This window comes from Silurus meridionalis, chromosome 23 (genome assembly GCF_014805685.1).
Source record: "Silurus meridionalis isolate SWU-2019-XX chromosome 23, ASM1480568v1, whole genome shotgun sequence".
In the NCBI taxonomy this organism is placed as follows: Eukaryota; Metazoa; Chordata; class Actinopteri; order Siluriformes; family Siluridae; genus Silurus; species Silurus meridionalis.
Window position 1 is genome coordinate 22,933,704 of NC_060906.1, and position 22,922 is coordinate 22,956,625.

General features: G+C 41.3%; 1 protein-coding gene across 1 annotated transcript in view; it reads left to right on the forward strand.

Annotated features, from left to right (window-relative positions):
- Positions 1-22,922, forward strand: part of syne1a (spectrin repeat containing, nuclear envelope 1a) — a 207,901-nt gene that overhangs the window by 98,106 nt on the left and 86,873 nt on the right. The window contains 12 exon segments of the mRNA XM_046836299.1: positions 2,839-3,198; positions 7,849-7,985; positions 11,598-11,775; positions 13,056-13,238; positions 14,051-14,194; positions 15,873-16,028; positions 18,375-18,539; positions 18,963-19,135; positions 19,578-19,731; positions 21,774-21,917; positions 22,003-22,167; positions 22,250-22,567. Coding sequence (XP_046692255.1) covers positions 2,839-3,198; positions 7,849-7,985; positions 11,598-11,775; positions 13,056-13,238; positions 14,051-14,194; positions 15,873-16,028; positions 18,375-18,539; positions 18,963-19,135; positions 19,578-19,731; positions 21,774-21,917; positions 22,003-22,167; positions 22,250-22,567 — 2,277 coding nt within the window.

A 22,922-nucleotide genomic window follows, 5' to 3' on the forward strand; every position in this document is an offset into this window, starting at 1 on the left:
AGTAAACAATTTGCATACCAAAGTTTGTGTTTGTGTTTTTTTAATGTGCATGTTCGATTTGCTTGAGTTGATCATGCGCATGTGCGTGAGATGAAAATACTGCAAATGTTACCCAGTAGGGGCAAGATCATTTAAGTCTTAAAAATACCGTATTGAACTCAAGCGACACGAACACACACATTTTAAAAAAACACAAACACAAACTTCAATATGAACGTAAGAGCCGCATGAAACCAGCCAACGAGCCGCATGCGGCCCGGGAGCCGCAGGTCGGCCACCCCTGTACTATACAGTACTCATACACTCTATAAAGTACACACTCTATGCAGTACACACAGACTATAGACTACACACTCTTAATATTACACATACACTATATACACTACACACTCTATATATTACACATACACTCTATACAGTACACACACACTATACATTACACACTCTAAATATTACACATACACTCTATACAGTACATATTTGATATATTACACATACACTAGATACACTACACACTCTATGCAGTACACACACACTATACACTACACACTCTATATATTACACATACACTATATACACTACACACTCTAAATATTACACATACACTCTATACAGTACATATTTGATATATTACACATACACTAGATACACTACACTCTATGCAGTACACACACACTATACACTACACACTCTATATATTACACATACACTATATACACTACACACTCTAAATATTACACATACACTCTATACAGTACATATTCGATATATTACACATACACTAGATACACTACACACTCTATGCAGTACACACACACTATACTACACACTCTATATATTACACATACACTATATACACTACACACTCTAAATATTACACATACACTCTATACAGTACATATTCTATATATTACACATACACTATATACCCTACACACTCTATGCAGTACACACACACTATACACTACACTCTATACAGTACATATTCTATATATTACACATACACTATATACCCTACACACTCTATGCAGTACACACACACTATACACTACACACTCTATACAGTACATATTCTATATATTACACATACACTATATACCCTACACACTCTATGCAGTACACACACACATACACTACACACTCTATATATTACACATACACTATATACACACACTCTATGCAGTACACACACACTATACACTACACACTCTATATATTACACATACACTATATACTACACACTCTATATATTACACATACACTCTATACAGTACATATTCGATATATTACACATACACTAGATACACTACACACTCTATGCAGTACACACACACTATACACTACACACTATATATTACACATACACTATATACACTACACACTCTAAATATTACACATACACTCTATACAGTACATATTCTATATATTACACATACACTATATACCCTACACACTCTATGCAGTACACACACACTATACACTACACACTCTATATATTACACATACACTATATACACTACACACTCTATACAGTACTCATACACTTCATAATGTACACACTATGCACTACACACACTCTATACAGTACACACACTCTATACATTACACATACACTCTATACAGTACACACTCTATACACTACACACTCTATACATTACACATACACTCTATACAGTACACACACTCTATACACTACACACTCTATACATTACACATACACTCTATACAGTACACAAACTCTACACACACACACACACACACACACACACACACACACACACACACACACACACACACACACACACACACACACACACACACACACACACACACACACACACACACACACACACACACACACACACTCTCTCTCTCTCTACAATACACAAACACTTTACTGTATATACAGTACTCTATACGGTTAATCAATAAAATTTGATTAAATTGATGAAGTGTGTGAACTGAGCGAGTTCCTGAGCTCCTGCTCTGTGGAGGTGTGAGTGCTGTAGAGAAGAGTCTCCATCTGAGCCCCTCAGGGGGTAAAGACTAGAATGTCATCGCTTCTGATCCTCTATTATGTATTAATCAGCCTTTAATAGACTTTTAGTGGAAATAATGAAAAAGGCAGGAGTGTGTGTGTGTGTGTGTGTGTGTGTGTGTGTGTGTGTGTGTGTGTGTGTGTGTGTGTGAGAGGGAGAGAGAAAGAGGGAGAGAGAGAGAGAGAGAGAGAGAGAGCCTGTGTGAGAGAGAGAATGAATGTGTGTGAGTGTAAGAGAAAGGAAAGTGTATGTGCCTGTGTGTGTGTGTGTGTGTGTGTGTGTGTGTGTGTGTGTGTGTGTGTGTGTGTGTAAGTGAGATTTTGAGGTTGTGTGTGTAAGTGAGAGTGTGTGTGTGTGTGTGTGTGTGTGTGTGTGTGTGTGTGTGTGTGCGTGTAAGAGAGATTGAGAGAGTGTGTGCAAGTGAGATGGAGCATGTGTGTAAGAGAGAGAGCATATGTGTGTGCATTTGTGTGTGTGAAAGAGAGTGTCTAAGCGCTTGTGTGAGAGTGTGTGTGTGAGAGAGAACGAGAGAGAGAGAGAGAGAGAGAGAGAGAGAGAGAGGAGGACCCGAAAACGTCAAAAACACACTCACACACGCGCGCACACACACACACACACACACAGTAACAGAGAGACTGCTGACAGACAGGCAGGAGGTAAGAAGACGCGCGCGATAAATAGCCCCCGGTCCCCGTGCGGAAACGTCACGCGCCGCTCATGCGGCAGTTACCGTAGCAACTTTACCTCCAATCCCCGCCTCTCTCTCTCTCTCTCTCTCTCTCTCTCTCTCTCCCAACAGGAGCTGGTGGCACGGGGAGCGCGCGAAGGGCGCGAGCGGCTGCGACGCGTGCGGCTGAGCGCGGAGAGCGCGTGCAGGCTGACGGCGGCGACTGGCTGCGAGCTCATGGACGGCGAGGTTCTGGCGCTGGCGCGCGCCCTGCGGCAGTGGGAGGGGCAGGCGCTGCGGGCGCGCGACGCCCTGGAGAGCGCGGCGAGCGCGGCGAGCGGGGCCGAGCGCGAGCGGCGTCGCCTCGCCGAGCAGCTCGCGGAGGACACGGCGCGCCTCGAGCGCCGGCTGCGGGAGTGGGGCGACGCGCTCAAGCGCTCCGAGAGGCGCAACAGCGGAGCCGCCGCGGTGGAGGGCTGGAGCGTCGCTAAGGTAACTGGAGCGCGGAATTGGTCTGGATGGTTGTGGTGATTTTGATCAAACGATAACACGATATTTCCAACACTATATCGAACCGTTATACACGCTTATAGCTACCTGTTTCATTGTTTGAACTTTAACCACGCCCCCTTCTCCTACCTACCAAACGGTACCAAACAGTACTTTTTTTGGTTTACTTTATTAACCGTCAAGTACCAAATGTACATCATTTATACTAATATACTGCAAGTAGTGAATAGTTTAAACACCCAGAAGCTCAACAAAAGCTTGGAGAAGTTCACTTTGGTACCATGATGAATGTAGATGAAGATCTAAGGAGCAACATCTCTCTTTTTTCCTTTTTTCTTAAATGAATTAATTGTAAATCAGATACTGAAGAGTTTCAGATGAATGTAAACAGGGTTCCAGGTGATGTACAGAATTTCCAAATAAAACTAGACAGGATGCAACTGGACAATGCAAAGTCAGGTTTAGATGCCAGGATGATGTCCAATGATGTCTCATGAAGTTTTGATGCCTCATGATGTCTTATGAAGTCTAATGATGTATTGTGATGTGATGTCTCTTGATGTCTCATGTTGTCTTGTGATGTCTAATGATGTTTCGTGTTGTCTCATCATGTCTAGTGATGTCTCATTATGTCTTGTGTTGTCTCATCATGTATAGTGATGTCTTATGATGTCAAGTGATGTCTCATGATGTCTAGTAATGTCAAGTGATGTCTCATGTCTAGTGATATCTCATGTCTTGTGATGTCTTATGATGTCTGATGATGTTAATGATATCTAGTGTTGTCTTTTGATGTCCCGTTATGTCTAGTGATGTCTTGTGTTGTCTAATGATGTCTTATAATGTCTAGTGATGTCTCCAATTGTCTTTTAATGTCTAGTGATGTCTAGTGATGTCTCGTGGTTGTCTCGTGATAGATATCATACATCTACACATCTGACTTTTATCCACTCCAGTGTTATTTGGACAGCACTTAAACAGTGGACACTGTCCTCAATTATATTAGTTTTAGTATCATAAATTTGTCCCCTATACGTTGATCCCCTATTAAGCGAACCAGTGGGACAGTGATGGTGGCTCTCTGAGATGGACTGAGGAAGGGACCTTGAGAGAAACCAGACTCAAAAGGGTACCAGTCCTCATCACGAATGTCCGTTTGTTATAGTTCCATCATTGTTGAGGTTAACGTCTGTTCCCTGATGGAGACTTGAGGGCAAAACTGATTTTACTCAGGAGACTGAATACATTTTCTAATTAAAATCGAGGTGATTGAATTGAGTGATTCCAAATTGTTCCACTAGAGGGTGACACTGAACAATGAACTCAGACAACCACAACAGCTACTGAAAAAAACAACCTTTTTATTATCAAACAGCTTTTCAAAATATTGCTATTTTTTTTCATCTACTGCAGTATTATGTCCTACATTATATTTACTAAAGTATTGGAACACCTGACTTTTCCCAACCATATGTGGTTCTTTTCCAAACTGTTACCACAAAGTTGTACACACAATTGTGTAGGACGTCTTTGGATGCAGAAGCATGAGATTTTTACTTACGTTGAACTAGGAGACCCAAACCTGTTCCAGCATGACATTAAGTGCACAAAGCCAGCTCCATGAAGATCTGCTTTATATGGGTTGGAGTGAAAGATCTTGTTTTTGAAAACTTTTGGGATGAATGTGAGCGCCGACTTTACCCCAGGCCTCCTCACCTTCTCACCACACCAGTACCTGACTTTACTAACACACTTGTGGTTAAATGAATCAACACAAAATCAACATCTTTCCAGGATTGGAAAGTTTTTTATAAGAGAAAACGGCATCGAAGTATAGAATGGGATGTTCTGGTGTCTACAAACCTTTGGCAATGTAGTGCATTATCAGTAGATTTATGATATAATTTGTGTGCTACATTTGTTTTGTTTTTCTATCCAAAGCGACTAACATTTATCTCATTTATACAACTGAGCAGCTATGGGGTTAAGGGCCGTGCTCAGGGGCCCAGGAGTGGCACTTTGGTGTGGCTGGGGATTTGAAATCATGACCTTCGGAGCCAAAGTTTACTACTTTAACCGCTAAGCTACTACGTGCCACGATTTAAACATACAGTACTGATATCGTGATTTCACTGTGCTTTAATCTAAAAATGATCTTGATCAGGAACTTTATATTTTATAAACTGATATTTTTTATGTATAATCATTTAATTACAAACAGACTGAATGCAGCAAAACTGTGATTTTTTTTAATTGTAAAAAGAAATGGCATATAGGTATATATGTATATGTATGAATGTATGTATATATATTTTGTGTACTGTCAGTTGTATGTAAGAGAGAGAGGGGGTGAGTTTAAGAGAGATGAAGAGTGATAGAGAGAGAGAGAGAGAGAGAGAGAGAGAGAGAGATGGTGAGAGAACTGTGAAAATGATTCCTATTTAAACAAAACAAATAATATCAGCAGATAATGGAATGCGGTCCACACACACACACACACACACACACACACACACACACACACACACACACACACACACACACTCTCATGGTCTGTATCTTTTCTCTCTCTCTCTCTCTCTCTCTCTCTCTCTCTCTCTGTCTATTTTTGTTGTTGAGTTGTTTGTCTGTCTGTCTGTATGTCTGTCTGTCTGTCTGTGTCTAAATCGGTCTCTCTGTCTGTCTGTCTGTCTGTCTGTGTCTCAATCTCCCTTTCCCCCTGTCTGTATTTTTGCTGTTGTTGGGTGTAAGTCTGACAGACTGTCTGGCTGTCTGTCTATGCTTTAATCCACCTGTCTGTCTGTCTGTATTTATATTTGTCTGTTGTTGGGCTTTTGTCTGTATGTCTCTCTGTGTCTCAATTTTCCTGTTTGTCTGCCTGTCTGTCTGTATTTATGTTTGTCTGTCGTTGGGTGTCTGTCTGTCTGGCTATGGCTCATTCCGCCTGTTTGTCTGTCTCTCTGTCTGTCTGTCTGTATTTCTGTCTGTCTGTCTGTCTGTCTGTCTGTCTGTCTGTCTGTCTGTCTGTCTGTTGTCGGGCTTTTGTCACTATGTCTCTCTGTGTCTTAATTTGCCTGTCTGTCTGCCTGTCTGTCTGTCTGTCTGTCTGTATTTCTGTCTGTCTGTCTGTCTGTCTGTCTGTAGGCTTTTGTCACTATGTCTCTCTGTTTCTCAATATGTCTGTCTGTCTGTATTTATTTATGTCTGTTGTTGGTTTTCTGTCTGTATGTATGTCTGTCTGCTTGTCTCTTGGTCTCAATCTTTCTGTCTCTTAGTCTGTATGTCTATGTTGCAGATGTTTGGATTTCTCTTTTATCCTGAATCATGAGTTTGTTTTTTACACTTCAGGATAAGAAAAGTGTACGACAGAGTGTGTGTGTGTGTCTGTTTGTGTGTGTGTGTGTGTGTGTGTGTTTGTGTTTATGTGTGTGTGTGTGTGCGCACGCAGTCTGTGTTCCAGCATCTGCTGATATTATTTTGTTTGTTTAAATTGGGATCATTTTCACACTCTCTCTCCTCTGTTTTCTTCTGTCTCTCTTATTCTGTTTCTCTCTGTCTCTTCACCTCTCTCTTTTCCTCTCTTCCATCCTACCAGCCTCATTTACTCTCTCTATCTCTCACATTCTCCCTTTCTTACTCTCTTTCACACATACAGCCTCACTTTTCCTCCCTTACCTCTCTCTTTTCCCTTTCTCTTTGTCTCTTTCCCACTCTCTCTCTTTTCTCTCTACCTCTCCCTCTCTTCATTTCCTTTTTCTTCCTCTTTTTTGCTCTTTCACTCTTTAGCTTGCTCTCCCTCTTTCTTTATCCATCTCTCTTTGATCCCCTGCCTTCATTTCTGTCTTTCACCCACTCTCTCTCTCTCTCTCTCTCTCCTCTCTCTCTCTCTCTCTCTCTCTCTCTCTCTCAACCCCTTCTCTCAGTCTCTCTCTGCATTTTCCGGTGTCCGGACTTGTTTATGTTACATGCTCGTTTGCGTGGCTGAACCTCTCCAACATCTGACAGCTGAATCCCAGTGAGAGAAGAAGGGGAAGGAGAAAGGAAGGAGAGAGAGAGGGGGGGAGAGAGAAAGAGAGGGAGGGAGGGAGTAAAGGAGGGAAGGAAAGACACATGTAAAATAAGAGCTGATGCTTCACAGTACAAGAAAAAGGAGGAGTAAGAAAAAAGGAAGAGGAGGAGAGAGCGAGAAGGAGGAGGAAAATTGTTTTCCCTCGCTTTTTTTTTTTTAACTCTCTAGATAGTGACTGCATGCTGGAAAGAGGGAGGGAGGGAGAGAGAGAGGGAGGAGGAGGAGGAGGAGAGGCATGAGACTGGCTCTGCAGAATCTCAGGCATGCTTATGGAAGAGAGAAAGCGTTCAGGACTCTTTCCTTCCTTTCGAGGAACAGAAACGCTTTTGTGGAGCCCTGCAGGCTGAATGGAGCTGTGTGTGTGTGTGTGTGTGTGTGTGTGTGTGTGTGTGTGTGTGTGTGTATGTGTGTTTGTATGTTTGTATGTGTGTATATGTGTGTCCCACTGCCATCATGGTGCAGATAACAGAAAATTGCATTTCTACTGTAAATGTGTCAAGCGTGTGCTGATCTTGTGTGTGTGTGTGTGTGTGTGTGTGTGTGTGTGTGTGTGTTTGTGTCAGGGGGTCCTTGAAGGCCTGCAAACGGCTGAAGTCATGGAGGAGAAGCTAAAGGCTCAACTCAACGAGCTGTGCGGGTTTTCCAGCGATCTGGGCACTCAGTCAGAGCGGGTCAGCGCTCTCATCAAATTGCACAACAGGTGAACACACACACACACACACACACACACAGCATGTTAACATACTCCACATGTTCTGAGCATTACGCTTCATTCCTGTCAGCTTCGGGGTCAGGAGAAGTGTGTGTGTGTGTGTGTGTGTGTGTGTGTGTGTGTGTGTGTGTGTGTATGAGAACTCTTTAGTGCACTCTACTTTTTAGGTGATTAAAAATATTTTTTAAATAATAGCTTATTTATCATACAGTTGTGTGAAAAAGAAAGTGCACCCTCTTTGAAATGAATGCTTTTGTGTATCAGGACAGAATAAAAATCCACTGGTGCTTATGAGGTTTTAGAATGAGGTAAACACAATCTCAGATGGACAACACGTGACATATTCCATGTGCGACCATCTCTATAAAAGTTGTAGATTAGCTGATGTGGAGCATTCAGGTGTTTTCTAAGGAGAAAAAAAAACAACAGCAGTGGCCTCAAAGGAGCAACAGTCGCCACCTATCAATCTGGGAAGGGTAATAAGGCTATTTTTAAACAATTTAAAGCTTGTTATTCTGCAGTGAGGAACATTTAATTACAAGTTTAAAACTATCAAGACAGTTGCCAATCGTTCCAACAGTGAAAAGCCAGAGACATGACAGTCCTCATTTCGCATGTTCAGTGTGAAAGTTCATAACCATTCAATTAGAAAAAGACTGAAAAGTTATAGTTTGCAGGGATGTGCATCTCCATAACTCTGGCCGATGCGATTCACATCTCAATGCCTACCTGACGATACGATACATTAAAGATACATATGAATCCGCTACCGAACACGATGCGATTCAATGCACTGCGATGCAATGTGGAAAAAATCCAATTGCTTTGCAATTCAATATGATACAAATATTTTATTTACAGCTTTTATTTTTTTGGTTCAGACAGACAGCAAATCATCAATTTACTTAAGTGTCTTCTGACTTCTAACGCACGTCTCTTTCACAAACAACTGCTTGTTTTGTTGCGCAAAAGAAAAAAGATAAAGTAAAACCAGACTTTCTTTTCCTGTTGTGTGTGCAGGAAGTTACATCTCTACCTCTGCCATGTTAATCTGTATTCTATGTCAGCGGTCCCCAAACTTTTTTGCGTTACGTCCCGGTTTAATATTTTCACGGAAAGGTCTTTAAGGTGTGGCGGATAAATACAACAAAATAAAATTATACAACCATAAAAAAGGTATTTTATAAATAGTATAATAAACGTGAATCCACTGTGTTGTTTTTTTGTTCATTTTGCTCACTTGGGGGTTTGAATTTAGCGGTAATGTATTATGTGTTAGCGGCCGGAGCCCCTTTAAGAAGGTAGTGGGTGGAGGTAAGACATGTGACCGAGGCATCATGGCATGCATCAAGAGTGAGACATAGACAGATGTGGCGGAGAGAATCCGGTCATTTTCTGAAATAAAACATCGTTCAGAATCAGAAAATAAATAAAACAGAAATAATGTAAGTTATGTGTTCCTTCTCTGCGGCCCGGTACCAATTGACCCACAGACCGGTGCCAGTCCGTGGCCCGTGGGTTGGGACCACTGTTCTATGTGACTCTCAGGACACGCCCCCTCGGTCTCTGTAGTGTTGTGATGCGTCATATTCACGTAGCAGCAGCGGCGCTGAGAGAAACAGTTTAGCTATGAGAAATCGATCTACATATCAAATATTGGTTGTAAATTATTTTATAATAAATAAATGTATAGCACATCTACTGATAATTATATGTCAATTGGTTTTTACTTTAACTTGTATCTAATGCACATTTTTTAAAATTGATGCATCACATCGTTACTTTTATGCCGATGCAAAGTGCTGAATCTTACCATCCCTAATGGCTTGTTTGAAAAGGCTGAGAGGAGAAAACTTCTTCTCTCGAAAAAGAAGATGAAAGCACAGTTTAGGTTACATCTGAACAGACCTTAAGACCTCTGGAACAATGTCCTTTTGACAGACGAGACCAAAGTGCATACTTATGGTTATAATGCAAGATGCCACATTTGGCAAAATCCAAACATATGAGAATAAACAAGAGATTTATGCTGATTTTGAAGCCTTAGAACCTGATAATGTTGCACTCATTGAGTCGAACCATGAGTTCCTGTACAAAAGAACAGAATGAAGGTGGTGCAAAGTCCAGACTTCAGCCTGATTGAAATGCTGTTGCAGGACCAACTTAAGAGAGCCGTCCATAATCAAATGCCCTTAAACCACAATGAACTGAAGTGACGTTGTAACACGAGACAAAATTCCTCCACAATGAAGGTGCTTCTACAAGCCTTTGAACCATGCGGGTGTACTTACTTTTTCACACATCATAATTCTGGCTGGATCTTTGTGTTTCTGTTTTTTTATTTTATTATTTTTTGTTTAAGTGTCTGTGTGAATGTTTTGTGTGTCTTTCTGTATGTGTTTGTATTTTTTTTTTTGTCTGTGTGCATGTTTTTGTGTTTGTGTGTGATTGTGTGTATGTTTGTGTTTTTTTTTGTATGTAAGTGTCTGTGTGCATGTTTTTGTGTTTATGTGTGTGTGTTGTGTGTGTGTTTCTGCGTGTGTTTGTGTTTTGTATGAAAGTGTCTGTGAGCATGTTTTTGTGTGTGTACACATCTGTGTGCATGCTTTGTGTGTGTGTGTGTGTGTGTGTGTGTGTGTGTGTGTTTTTGTATGAAAGTGACTGTGAGCATGTTTTTGTGTGTGTACACATCTGTGTGCATGCTTTGTGTGTGTGTGTGTGTGTGTGTGTGTGTGTGTGTGTGTGTGTGTGTGTGTGTGTGTGTGTGTGTGTGTGTGTTTGGGTGTGTGTTTGGGTGTGTGACGTGTCTGTGTGCATGTTTTGTGTGTGTGTATGTGTGCATTTGTTTCCGTGTGCATGTGTGTTTTTTTTTGTATGTGTCTGTGTGCATGTTTTTGTGTGTGTGCATGTTTTATGTGTGTTTTCGTGTTTCTGTGTGCGTTGTGTGTGTGTGTGAGTGTGTGTGTGTGTGTGCTTTTGTGTGTGTAAGTGATTGTGTGTGTTTCTGCGTTTGGTTTTTGTATTTAAATGTTCTGTGTGCATGTGTGCACATGTGTGCACGTGTGTGTGTGTGTGTGTGTGTGTGTGTGTGTCTGCGTGCTTGTGTATTTTGTATAAAAGTGTCTGTGTGCATGATTTTATGTTTGTTAGTGTACTTTTGCGTGTGTGTATTTTGTGTGTTTAAGTGTCTGTGCATGCATGTTTTTGTGTGTGTGTGTGTGTGTGTGTGTGTGTGTGTGTGTGTGTGTGTGTATGTGTGTATGTGTGTGTTTTACAACATTTTTAATTTTAGATGCACTTTATTAAATAGATTAAAGTTATTACAACTACTCATTCTCTCTTTCTGTCTCTCTCTTTCTTTCCATTTTTCTTCCTATCCGCTTATTTTTCTCTCAATCTCTTCATACTTCTTTCTTTTCTCTCTCCATCTCTTTTCCAATTTCTGTTTATTAATCTCTCTCTCTCTCTCTCTCTCTCTCTCTCTCTCTCTCTCTCTCTCTCTCTCACCATTACTTTCTGTTTCCTCTCTATCTCATTGTCTTTAAATCTCTGTTTCTTCCTTTCTTCCCTCTCTTTTTGTGTGTGTGTGTGTGTGCGCAGTCTGAGTCTGCGAGCAGCTCGCGAGTGTCAGAACAAGGAGAAGCTGTTGGAGCAGCGTTTCCGCTCGTCTCTTCGTGATTTTCGTCAGTGGCTGGTGAACGCCAACATCTCCACGGCTAAATGCTTCGACTCTCCTCACAGCATTCAGGAAGCTTCCAGCAGCCTCCAGAGGATCCAGGTACCGAGCCAGAACATTCCCACTTCCTCCCTCAGCACGGGCTTCAGATAACGGCCGGCATGTCTGGAGCCGGGGAGCCGTCTCCATGACAACAACTCACCTCAAGGAAAAAAGAAAGATTTTCGTGGAAAAAAACAAACGAGTAGCATTCAGTCACGGAACTGGCGGCCATTTTCCCTCCAAATTAGAGCTGTCAAAATAAACGTGTTAACTGAGCCCATTGTATCGGACTGTTGTTATTCATTCTAGCCATTCGAATTGTGATCGGTTTGTTGCATTTTTTGCATGTATATGATACATCAGTGGCTAAAATGTTGGACTTTTGATCAGAAGGTTGTGAGTTCAAATCCAAGCACTAACAAGCTGCCACTGCTAGGCCCTTGAGCAAGACCCTCAACCCTCAACTGCTCAGTGTATAAATAAGATAATTGTAATTTAGTCTGAAGGTCATCTGCCAAATGCTGTAAATGAGGTGGTGTCTCACTGGTTAAGGCTTTGGACTTTAGACTGGAAGGTCGTGAGATAAAATCCCAGCACCACTAAGCTAGTCCTTATGAAAGGCCCTTAACCTTCAACTGCTCAGTTTTAAGTCAATCTGGATAATAAAATCTGCCATAAATGTAGTGTAATGCATCATTAATAAAAGGAGAAGTTATTGGAGATTGGAGCTGGAGTATGAACGCAAAATGAACGGCCAGCAGTAGAAGTCTTGGTCGAGGTCCAGATTGGCCCCAGCAGGTCGCTAGCCAGATATGAGCCAGGCTTTGACAAAGTGACAAGCCTTTCCCAGGTCCCATGGGCCACTTTATGAACCCGCCAAAATAGCCAAGGACATGCCAGAGTGGTCTGTTTTATAGTCTCAATTAGGAGCATAAAAAAGCCATGAGGACCCTGGACAGCGCCTTTGCATGGGAATGATGTACGGCTGCACATTAAAACAGACGTCACGGCTCGAGCGGAGAAACACCGGCCACTCTTTTATTTATTTATTTATTTGATTATTTATATCTGCAATATACATATATTTATATTTCGGATGTTTTCTGCGTGGCTGAATCAGCTCAGTGCTCAATATGGCAGGTGTTATTATATTTCACGCTATATGATCCGAGTCGAGAGAACGTGAGCAGGCGAGCATCACAGATGGTGCTGAGACAAGGGGGGTGGTTGTGGTGGTTGGGAAGGACGCTTCGTTCTGGCGGTTTACGGACGTGAACGCTCGGTCTTTAGCAGGCTAAGTGGTGTGTCTGAGTGACATCTCGACGCTTTGTGCTCCGCAGGAGTTCCTGAGTGACAGCGAGCAAGGGCAGACCCGGTTAAATGACGTGCTCTCCCACGGCGAGCGTCTCACTGCGGTGGTGTCTGCTGACAAGCTGGAGGTGGTCAGGGCTAAAGTCAATGCTGCCAAAGATGACTGGAGGAACCTGATGGACAACCTGAAGCAGAGAGAGACCATATTACAGGTAAGTGAGAAGGAATAAATAGCAAGAAAAATGTTCAGCGAGTCACTTCCCATAAGCAAATCTGCTTTTCCCGCTAAGTACTGAGTTGGAAATTATTAGCACCCTCATGGATACCACCGTGTGGAGCCTTTCTTAGAGATAATACGTTAATATGATGATAATATTTTAGGTTATTGACTCATTTGTACAAATATGTAGACCAAGATGGACATATAGTTTAAATTCAGACATTCTGGGATATTGGCTAAAACGTGCATTAGCTTCTTCAATCCGGTTTTAAACTCAGCTTATATGGTACTTCAAAGAAGTTCAGGAAGCTCTATAGCACCCATAAGTACAATAAATAACAATGAGCCCAGAACATGACAAAATGAAGACTTAGAATGCATAGGAAATCGAAATAGCACTGTAAAGGTGAGCACAGCAAGGTAGCAGAGCTACGACAGGACACGAAACAAAGCTCATGGTGTCATAAATACAAACTGACACGATATCCAAGCTTGAGACGTGACAATTTGTGGTACAAATGTATGAATAAAAACATCCTAATACCTATAATACTGTATAATTATTAACATCACAATATATATATCGCAGCGAAACGTGACACTCTTCTGTTTTAATTGAAAGCCGCATGTATCTTTTTTTCCTCCGGCGTTGCTGCAGGCTGAGAATATTTCAGCGTGTAAGCACAATTTTAATGAAAGCATATTACCCAAAGGTACAGAAACTGAGGTCTGTGTGTGTGTGTGTGTGTGTGTGTGTGTGTGTGTGTGTGTGTGTGTGTGTGTGTATGTGTGTGCGTGTGTCAGGGTCTGCAGTGTCAGATGCAGGAGTTTGAGGCAAGTGTGGAGCCTCTTCAGGACTGGATTAACAGAACGGAGATGAGCGTACAGGAGAGCAGCGCTCGTCTTCATGATCTCCCCGCGAAGAGACTGGAGCTGAGCAAACTGCAGGTACAGAGTAGAGACCTGCACAGGACGGATTGTTCTGTCCTGCTCCCACTCGCAATGTTTAGGTTTTGTCCCGCTCCCGATTCTTTCACCCGAGCGGGACGAATTTTGTAGTCCTGCTACTGCAGAAATATGTTTCTTTCTCCCGCCTGCAATATTTCAGTTTTGTCCCGTTACCACCCACAAAAGCCCACACGTAAAATGTCTTATTAGTTTTATTTTCAATGCACTGACTGCTTCTTCCTGCTACTCTGCTTTTTTTTTGTTGCATGTTTTACTTACTTCCCTTTTGAATATGAATGAAAAAGAAATAGAAAATTAACAAAGGTTTTGTTTTATTTGAGTTAGAATTTTTTGTAAATGATGAACATGGACATGAACAAGGAACTTTTTATTTTAGTTGCCCTTGTTGCTTTTGTGCAGTAGATACATAACAGTTTATTTGGTTTTAGTAGTTTATTATTCTTTTATATATATATATATATATATATATATATATATATATATATATATATATATATATATATATATATACACAGTGAGGAAAATAAGTATTTAAACACCGTGCTATTTTGCAAGTTCTCCCACTTAGAAATCATGGAGGGGTCTGAAATTGTCATCGTAGGTGCATGTCCACTGTGAGAGACATAATCAAACAAACAAACAGAAATCACAATATATGATTTTTAAACTATTTATTTGTATGATACAGCTGCAAATACCAACTCCTAACTCGACAGCGTGCAGCCCAAAAAAATCACTCGAGACATTAATATTGTCATTAGACACCTTAATGAGGCCTATTGTAAGGAATTAGCTAGTCAGCAGGGATGCTAACTTTTGCACTTGGTAATAAAGAGAACTGCTGACTGGGAGTCGTTTGCGGTAATGTTTATGCTGTGTCTTTTAATGGGACTGTTTGGGGAAATAAAATAATAATTATTTTTTAAAAATCCCAGCAGGGGGTGCGCTAACCGGGTGCATGTCTGCTGCGTTCATGCATTTGTTTTTCGAAAATGAAAACCAAATGATGAAATAATTACAATTTTTGCTCAAAATGTTAAACTCATTTATAGTTTCTTGCCGTTTTATTGGGTAACTTTGGGTTTTTGGTTCTCTTGAACTACCCAGATAAAAAAACATCAGCGCAGAATCCATCAGTGGCTTCATCCAATGTTCTGGTTCACTCTGAGAAGTTAATATGGATCTCTAGATCCAACAAGAGGAAATGCGAGTCTCACACTTGTCCTCTTTCTTTACACACTCATTGCAGAAAAATCCTGCCCTTGCGCCTCCTCTGCCCCACACTGTGCACCCCTTCCCTTCCCCACCTTGCACCATGTTCTAGGGATGCGCATTTCCATAACTGAGGCCGATGCAATTCCAATCTCAATACATAAGCAACGAAACGATACACCCCAATTACGATGCAGTTCGATCCGATTTCCATTCGATTCAACACAATACCATGCAAAAGAAACAATATGATGCTGTGCAATTCAATATGGTACAAATAGTCACTTTTATTTCTTTGGTTCAGACAGCAAATCATACATTTTTTTATTTTAAGTGTATATTTTAAAAATGAGACCCAACAAACAACATTTCATCATAAATACGCTGGGAATATAGCATTGGGCTCGTGTGGGTTTTTAATGTGTTTACTGTTCCGGCTTGCTAGTTGGTGTTGGAGGAGATGGGCTCCATGGAATCAGAGCTGGGAATGCTGAGAGAGAGAGCTCACAGCCTGTGGGAAGGTCAGGCAGCTGGGAAAGGCTTCGTGCATCGGGTCTGTCAGCTTGCAGCGCGGTACTTGGCCCTGAGCAACCGCACTAAGGTAACAAGTTTAAATCCTGTTCTTACTTTCTCACACACAGCTGAAATAAGTGCATGCAGTTAGAAATGCTCAGTGCATACTTTGGGAATGTTGGGAATATTGATGTGTGAGGAATCCCGATGTGTATAATGTGTGTTGTGTGCTGAAGTGTAGGGAACGCTGAACTCTACGGAGTGCTTAATTTTAGAGAATGATGACGTGGTGAATAGTGAGCTGTACACAATATTGAATATCAAAGTGTAAAGTGTACTAAAGTTTGAGCAATATCCAAGTTTAGGGAGCACTGAAGTCAAGGGAATACTGATATGGGGGAATACTGGAGTGTAAGGAATACTGGAGTATAAGGAATACTAGAATATAAGGAATAATGAAGTTTATAGTATATTGAGGTGTAGGAATACTGACAGGGAATTTTGGTATGTTGAGAATATTGGAGTGTAGGAAATATTGAGGTTTATAGTATGTTTAAGTGTAGGGAATACTGGAATGCATGGAATACTGACATAGGGAATACTGGTGTTTAGGGATTACAGGAGTGTAGGGTATGCTGAAGGTTATAGTATATGGAAATGTAAGGAATACTGAAGTGTAATGAATAATAAAATGGGAAATACTGAAGTATAGGAATACTAGATTGCAGGGAATACTGGAATGCATGGAATATTGACATAGGGAATACTTGTGTGTAGGGAATGCTGAAGGGAATATTATATAGAAATGTAAGGAATACTGAAGTGTAATGAATAAAATAATGTCAAATACTGTAGTATAGGGAATACTAGAGTGTAGGGAATACAGACATTAGAAATTCTAGAGTTTAGGGAATACTGGAATGTGGGGAATACTTGTGTGTAGGGAATACTGGAGTGTAGGGTATGCTGAAGGGTATAATATATAGAAATATAAGGAATACTGGAGTATAATGAATAATACAATAGGGAAATACTGAAGTATAGGGAATACCGACATAAGGAATTCTAGAGTTTAGGGAATACTGAAGTGTGGGGAATACTGGAGTGTATGGAATACTAAAGTGTAGGGAATACTGACATGGAGAATTGTAGAGTTAAGGGAATACTGGAGTGTGGGGAAATCTTGAGTGTAGGGAATACTGAAGTATAGGGAATACTAGAGTGTGGGGAATACCGACTTTCTGGGAATACTGGAGTGTTTAAAATTATTTTAGAAGTGTGTTTTTATTTAAATTGTGCTTCACTGAACTGCTCTGGAAATGCCTTAACACCAGTTTGAGAAAAGTAGAAAGCATGTAGTATAAGAGAAATGTTCTGTAGCATTGTGGTGGTCAGCTGCAGGAAGAGACGCTGTGCAGTGAAGTATAAATATTAAATTATGGAAAATGTACTGTAAGTGCTGCTGCTGCAGAATACAGTTGACCTTTAAACCTGTGTTTGTTGGTTTGTTCTCTGCGTTCTGATTATCGCCCCGTGTGATTTATTACACTCTCATCAGGCAGATAGCACTGCAGGCTGAAAGTCATACCCACTTCACCATCATGAAGCCGTGTTTGATTTCTAATGTTGTTTGCTAATTGTTTACTAATGCTGCTCTTGAGGGAACACAATCAGTGGGTTTGTTGAAAAGCCAACAGCCACCACTATGAGGCCTTTCTAATCCAGGTTGCTAATATTTTGATTCTGACGAGGCTTTTAACAGATAAACTCAACAAGGGTGCTGAGTTGCAGTTATAAGAAATATGGGTACTTGTGGAGATTCATTAAGGGAAAATATTTTGCCTAAGCAGGGCTAAGAAGTGAAGTGAATACTGAAGCATATGGAATGCCAAAGTAAAGGAAATACTGAAGTGAAGGGAATACTGAAGCATAGGGAATAGTGAAGGGAATACAGAAGCATAGGGAATGCCAAGGTAAAGGAAATACTGAAGTGAAGGGAAAACTGAAGTGAAGGTAATACTGAAGCATAGGGAATAGTGAAGTGAAAGGAATGCTGAAGTAAAGGAAATACTGAAGTAAAGGAAATACTGAAGTGAAGGGAATACTGAAGTGAAGGGAATAGTGAAGTGAAGGGAATACTGAAGTGAAAGGAATGCTGAAGCATAAGGAATGCTGAATTGGCAGATTTATTGCAGCGTACAAATTACTGAAGCATAAGGAATGCTGATGTGTATGAAATTCTGAAGCACATGGAATACTGAAATATAGAGAAATGTCGACCTGTGCTGACTACTAAAATATACAGGACACTAAAGTGTAAAAAATTAATGCTGAAGATTATGGAATATGGAAGAGCATGGATTTCACAGCACTGCACTTATATTTCTCTTGTCTAAATATGAACTAAAGATTTTTTTTTCCTGGACCTCCACAGGAGAAAGTCTCCCGAGTGGAGCGTGTAGTGGGGGAGCATCAGCTCTTCTCCCAGGGCTTACAGGAACTTCAGAGCTGGGTTTCAGAAACCCAGCAGACTCTTGAAACCTGCAGAACTTCTACCGCTGACAAGAGTGTCCTGCTGACAAGAATGAGCCAGCTCGAGGTACGGGGACTTGCGTTACTTATGATGTGACCGAATGCACTAATTGATCTGAACCTTTCACACTGTAATATAATAATTAGGAGAGGATGATTCCCCCCCCGAGCTTATAACCATTAAGCCACCGATGTCAGTGTTTCTCCTGGATTGGAACTCACTGTATTTACCAAATAACTTACACCACCACCCGCAGAAATCCTTCATGGAGCCCAGTAAAGTATGGAGCTCTGGGTTTTTTTTTACCTTCTGACCAATCAGGTCACAGCTGAAAACAAACAAACATGGAGAACAAAATGTTGGTGATAAAAAATCTAATTTAAAGTGTGTGCTAGGCTTAGCCACAACTAACAAGCTACGTTCACATTCCTGCAGGTGTTTCATCGTTCATCATCAAGTGTAACAGTAATCTCGCTGTTGGTGTTTCAGGAGCTGTTAGCGGCACGTCAGGAGCGGGAGATCCAGCTAAAGATGCTCATAACCCGAGGTGAAGCAGTGCAGAGGAACACCTCAGCCGAGGGGGTTCCTGTGGTCCGCAAACAGATCCAGGACCTTAAAGACTCCTGGGACTCGCTTCTCTCAGCCTCCATCCAGTGCAAAAGGTCCGGAGTTTATCAGCGTCCTGTAACCGTAATCTTACAGTTATTACAAATGAGATCAGACCAGCACATATCAAGTTCTCGATTCCGATTGGACAGGAGATTTTTCATTATTTTTACATTTATTAATAGGTGGATCTCCACAAATCTCCACAAAAATCTAGTGGAACATCTTCCCAGAAGAGTGGAGCTTATAATAAGCTTATATTTTAGAGACTAAATGTGGAATGGGATGTTTAGAAAGAAGCCCATAGCAATCTTATGCTCAGGTGTCCACAAACTTTTGGAACTGGGTTCATCAATTATATTGAAAGGCTTCAGGAAGATCATGCATGTGTGTTTGTGTGTAGCTGGTGGAAGAAGGTTGAGTTATTTATTTTTGTCACGCGCATGTGTGTGTGTGTGTGTGTGTGTGTGTGTGTGTGCACGTGTGTTGTATTCACAGCCAGCTGGAAGGCGCTTTGTCTCACTGGACCAGCTATCAGGAGGACGTGAGCCAGTTCGAGGGCTGGCTGGAGCGAGTGCAGGAAAGTCTGGGGAACTCGGATAAAAGCTACACCGAGATGAGGGAGAAGACGGCGAATTTACGCCAGGCGAAGGTGTGTGTCCAGGACACGTGCGAGCGTCACAACACCCGCTAACAAATCTTTACATGTATCTGTATTATTAGACTCATTACTACCTACTGTTTTATACCACAGTGCTTTTCAAATTCTGGCTGCTGATTGGTCAGAAAGGTGTTGATTCGTATTCGATCAGAAAGTTCAAATACACGATCTGCCTGTCTCTCTTTTTATTCTTCATGTCTCTCTCTCTCTCTCTCTCTCTCTCTCTCTCTCTCTCTCTCTCTCTCTCTCTCTCTCTCACAAGACCAATGGTTAGAGAAAGAGAGAGAAAAAAATGAGGGAGAGAGCAAAGAGAAAGACTTGATTGAACGAGTGAAAGAGTTGAAAGCAAAACAGAGACAGGGAGATGTAAAGAGAGACAAAAAAAAGTGAAAGACCATGAAAACAAAAAATGGGGACAAAAAGAAAAAAATAGAGAATCTCTTTTATCTCGATCTCTCTCTTTGTCTTTTATTTTCATTCACTCTGTAGCTCACATTTTCTCTCGCACTCTCTCTGTCTCTAACCCCTTTTTCCTCTCGTTTTTCTCTTTAATTTGCTCTCACTGTTTTTGTCTCTCTCTCTTTCTTATTCCACTTTTACTTTTGTCACTCTGTTTATCTCTTTTTCTCTGTTTTTCTCTTACCAATTGTCTCTTTGTTTGCTTTCTCTGACTCTCTCATTTGCCGCATCATAAAACGAAAAACACAACAAAGAACACCCCGAACTGTTGAACAGCCAGAATGCTGTATCAGACACATTGCCAAGCTGCTTTGAAACAATGTCCATTGTGAAAATTGACATTGTCCATTGAGACAACATTCCTCTCACAAAACTTAAGCAGCTGGTCTGCTGAGGTCCCAGATGTATATGGACAGAAGACATTATGCTGCACAGTGATAAACATGGCCCTGCTCTAACTTTTTTGAGACGTGTTGCAGCCATCAAAAAAAAAAAAATGTACCTTATTTTTTTTTTATTTGATATGTTTTTTGTTTTATTGCGAATATAATATGGATTTTTTACGAGATTTGCCAATCGTTTCGTTCTGTTTTTATTTACAACTTGCACAGCAGCACAACGTTGTTTGGAATTGAGGTTCAAGAGAAAAAAAAAATGGATTTTGAGCATAAGTGAGAACAAATGGATAAAAATTCTGCACTTTAAATTCGTCGTACTTTACGATAAAAAAAAAAAGTCGTTGTTAGAATAACATTTGTTGTGGTTTATGAGGAATAAAACCTGAAAATCTGTAATAGAAAATACATATCTTGCTTCATTAGATTACATTAGATTAGATTTAATCACCGCTGTGGCCCGGGTTTGATCCCCGGTCAGGGAACCAACCCCAGCCATTAGGGTTACACAAGCCAGTGCACTCTTAGTGCCGGTCCCAAGCCCGGATAAATGGGGAGGGTTGCGTTAGGAAGGGCATCCAGCGTAAAAACATGTGCCAAATCAAACATGCGGATCATGAATACGGATGATCTGCTGTGGCGACCCCTAATGGGAGAAGCCGAAAGAAAGAAAGAAAGAAAGAAAGAAAGAAAGAAAGAAAGAAAGAAAGAAAGAAAGAAAGAAAGGAAGGAAGGAAGGAAGGAAGGAAGGAAGGAAGGAAGGCAAGGTACATGTACAGAGCCAATGAAATGCAGTTATCATCTAAACAGAAGTGCATACGTGGTATATTTACAATAAATAGCAGTAAGATAAATAAGGGTATGTGGTCGATATGTACAGGGGTAAGGATGATTAATGTACAGAAGCTGCAGGAGGTAATAATAAATGTGTATATATAGTAATATACAAATACTATGCAAATACTGTGCATAGATGTTGGGAGATAACATGCTTAAATGACATGATATAGTCATGTACATGTATGAATGTTATATGATGCAGTATATACAGTATAAATATGGGTGAATATACAGTAGTGCTGTGATAAACAAGTTATAGATACAAAAAAACAGTACAAAAAAAACACTATTCCACCATTCCATTGTAGATTATTGATATTCATATGCATTTCAAAACAGCTGCTTTATGAGGAAGTGTTGAGCCACTCAAGCCTGTTAGAAACCATCGCCACGAAGGGCTCCAACCTTCCAGAGCACTCGGCCACTCAGCAGGAGGTACAGGAGCTCAGCGAGCAGTACGAAGCAATCAAGGACAAAGCCAAGGTACGTCTGTGAAATGAAGCGAATTCTCCAGAGTAAATAATAAAGTATTTATAGTAAATAATAAAACATCTTTGTGGCGTTGCAGGCTGCAGTCAGCAAGGCAGAAGAGCTGGTCCTGGTCCATCAGGAGTACCAGCGAGGTCTGCACATGTTCGAGGACTGGCTGGAGCAGGAGCAAAGCAACCTGGGTCTCCTTTCCCCCCTGGATGGAGATGTGAGCACACTTGAGAAGACCCTTAAAGAACTTCACGTGAGTATAGAAAAAAAAGATTACCTAAGAATGTTTTTTTGTTTCCCATGGTTGGACGTTTATTTCTTATTTTTTATCCCAGATGCTACAATCACGTTGCTCTGAAGGCCACACCTTGCTGAAGTCAGCTCTGTCAAGCCGGGAGCGGGTCATCCCTTGGGGCGTCCCTCAGATCGAGGACCGGGCGTTGGAGACGGCGCAGAGAGAGTGGCAAGGGTATCAGGACCGGCTGGAGAACACGCAAGCCAGCCTGGAGCAGACGCTCTTCAGACTGCAGCAGCTGGAGGAACGCTTCCAGAGCCTGGACCGGTGGCTGGTGGAGATTGAACTCAAAGTCAAGCTGAGGAGCGACAGGCGCTCCAATTGTGCTGCTAAAGAGCTACAGCTACAGCAGCTCCTGGTGAGGAGGAGATGGGAACCTGCAACCCAACACTTTGTTCACTCTTGTCTCTTGTGGGTGTGGCCTTATGTAACATAGCTATCTATTTGGATACATATTTAACAGGAAGTCGTATAAGACAGGGTGTCGAACAGAAGGTTTTTTGTTTGTTTATTGATAAAGAGGCTGCCAAAATGTAAATACAGGCCAGCATTTCAGCACACTCCTGGCAGCGTGAAGGGCAGCTCAGTAATAGAGCTTTACACCCTGGCTGAGGAACAACCAGCGCTTAAATAGACAAGCTAATTGAGGGGAACGGGCAACAGGTGAGAGTAATTAACTACCATGGCAACGGGTGCACGAGAACAGGAAGCAT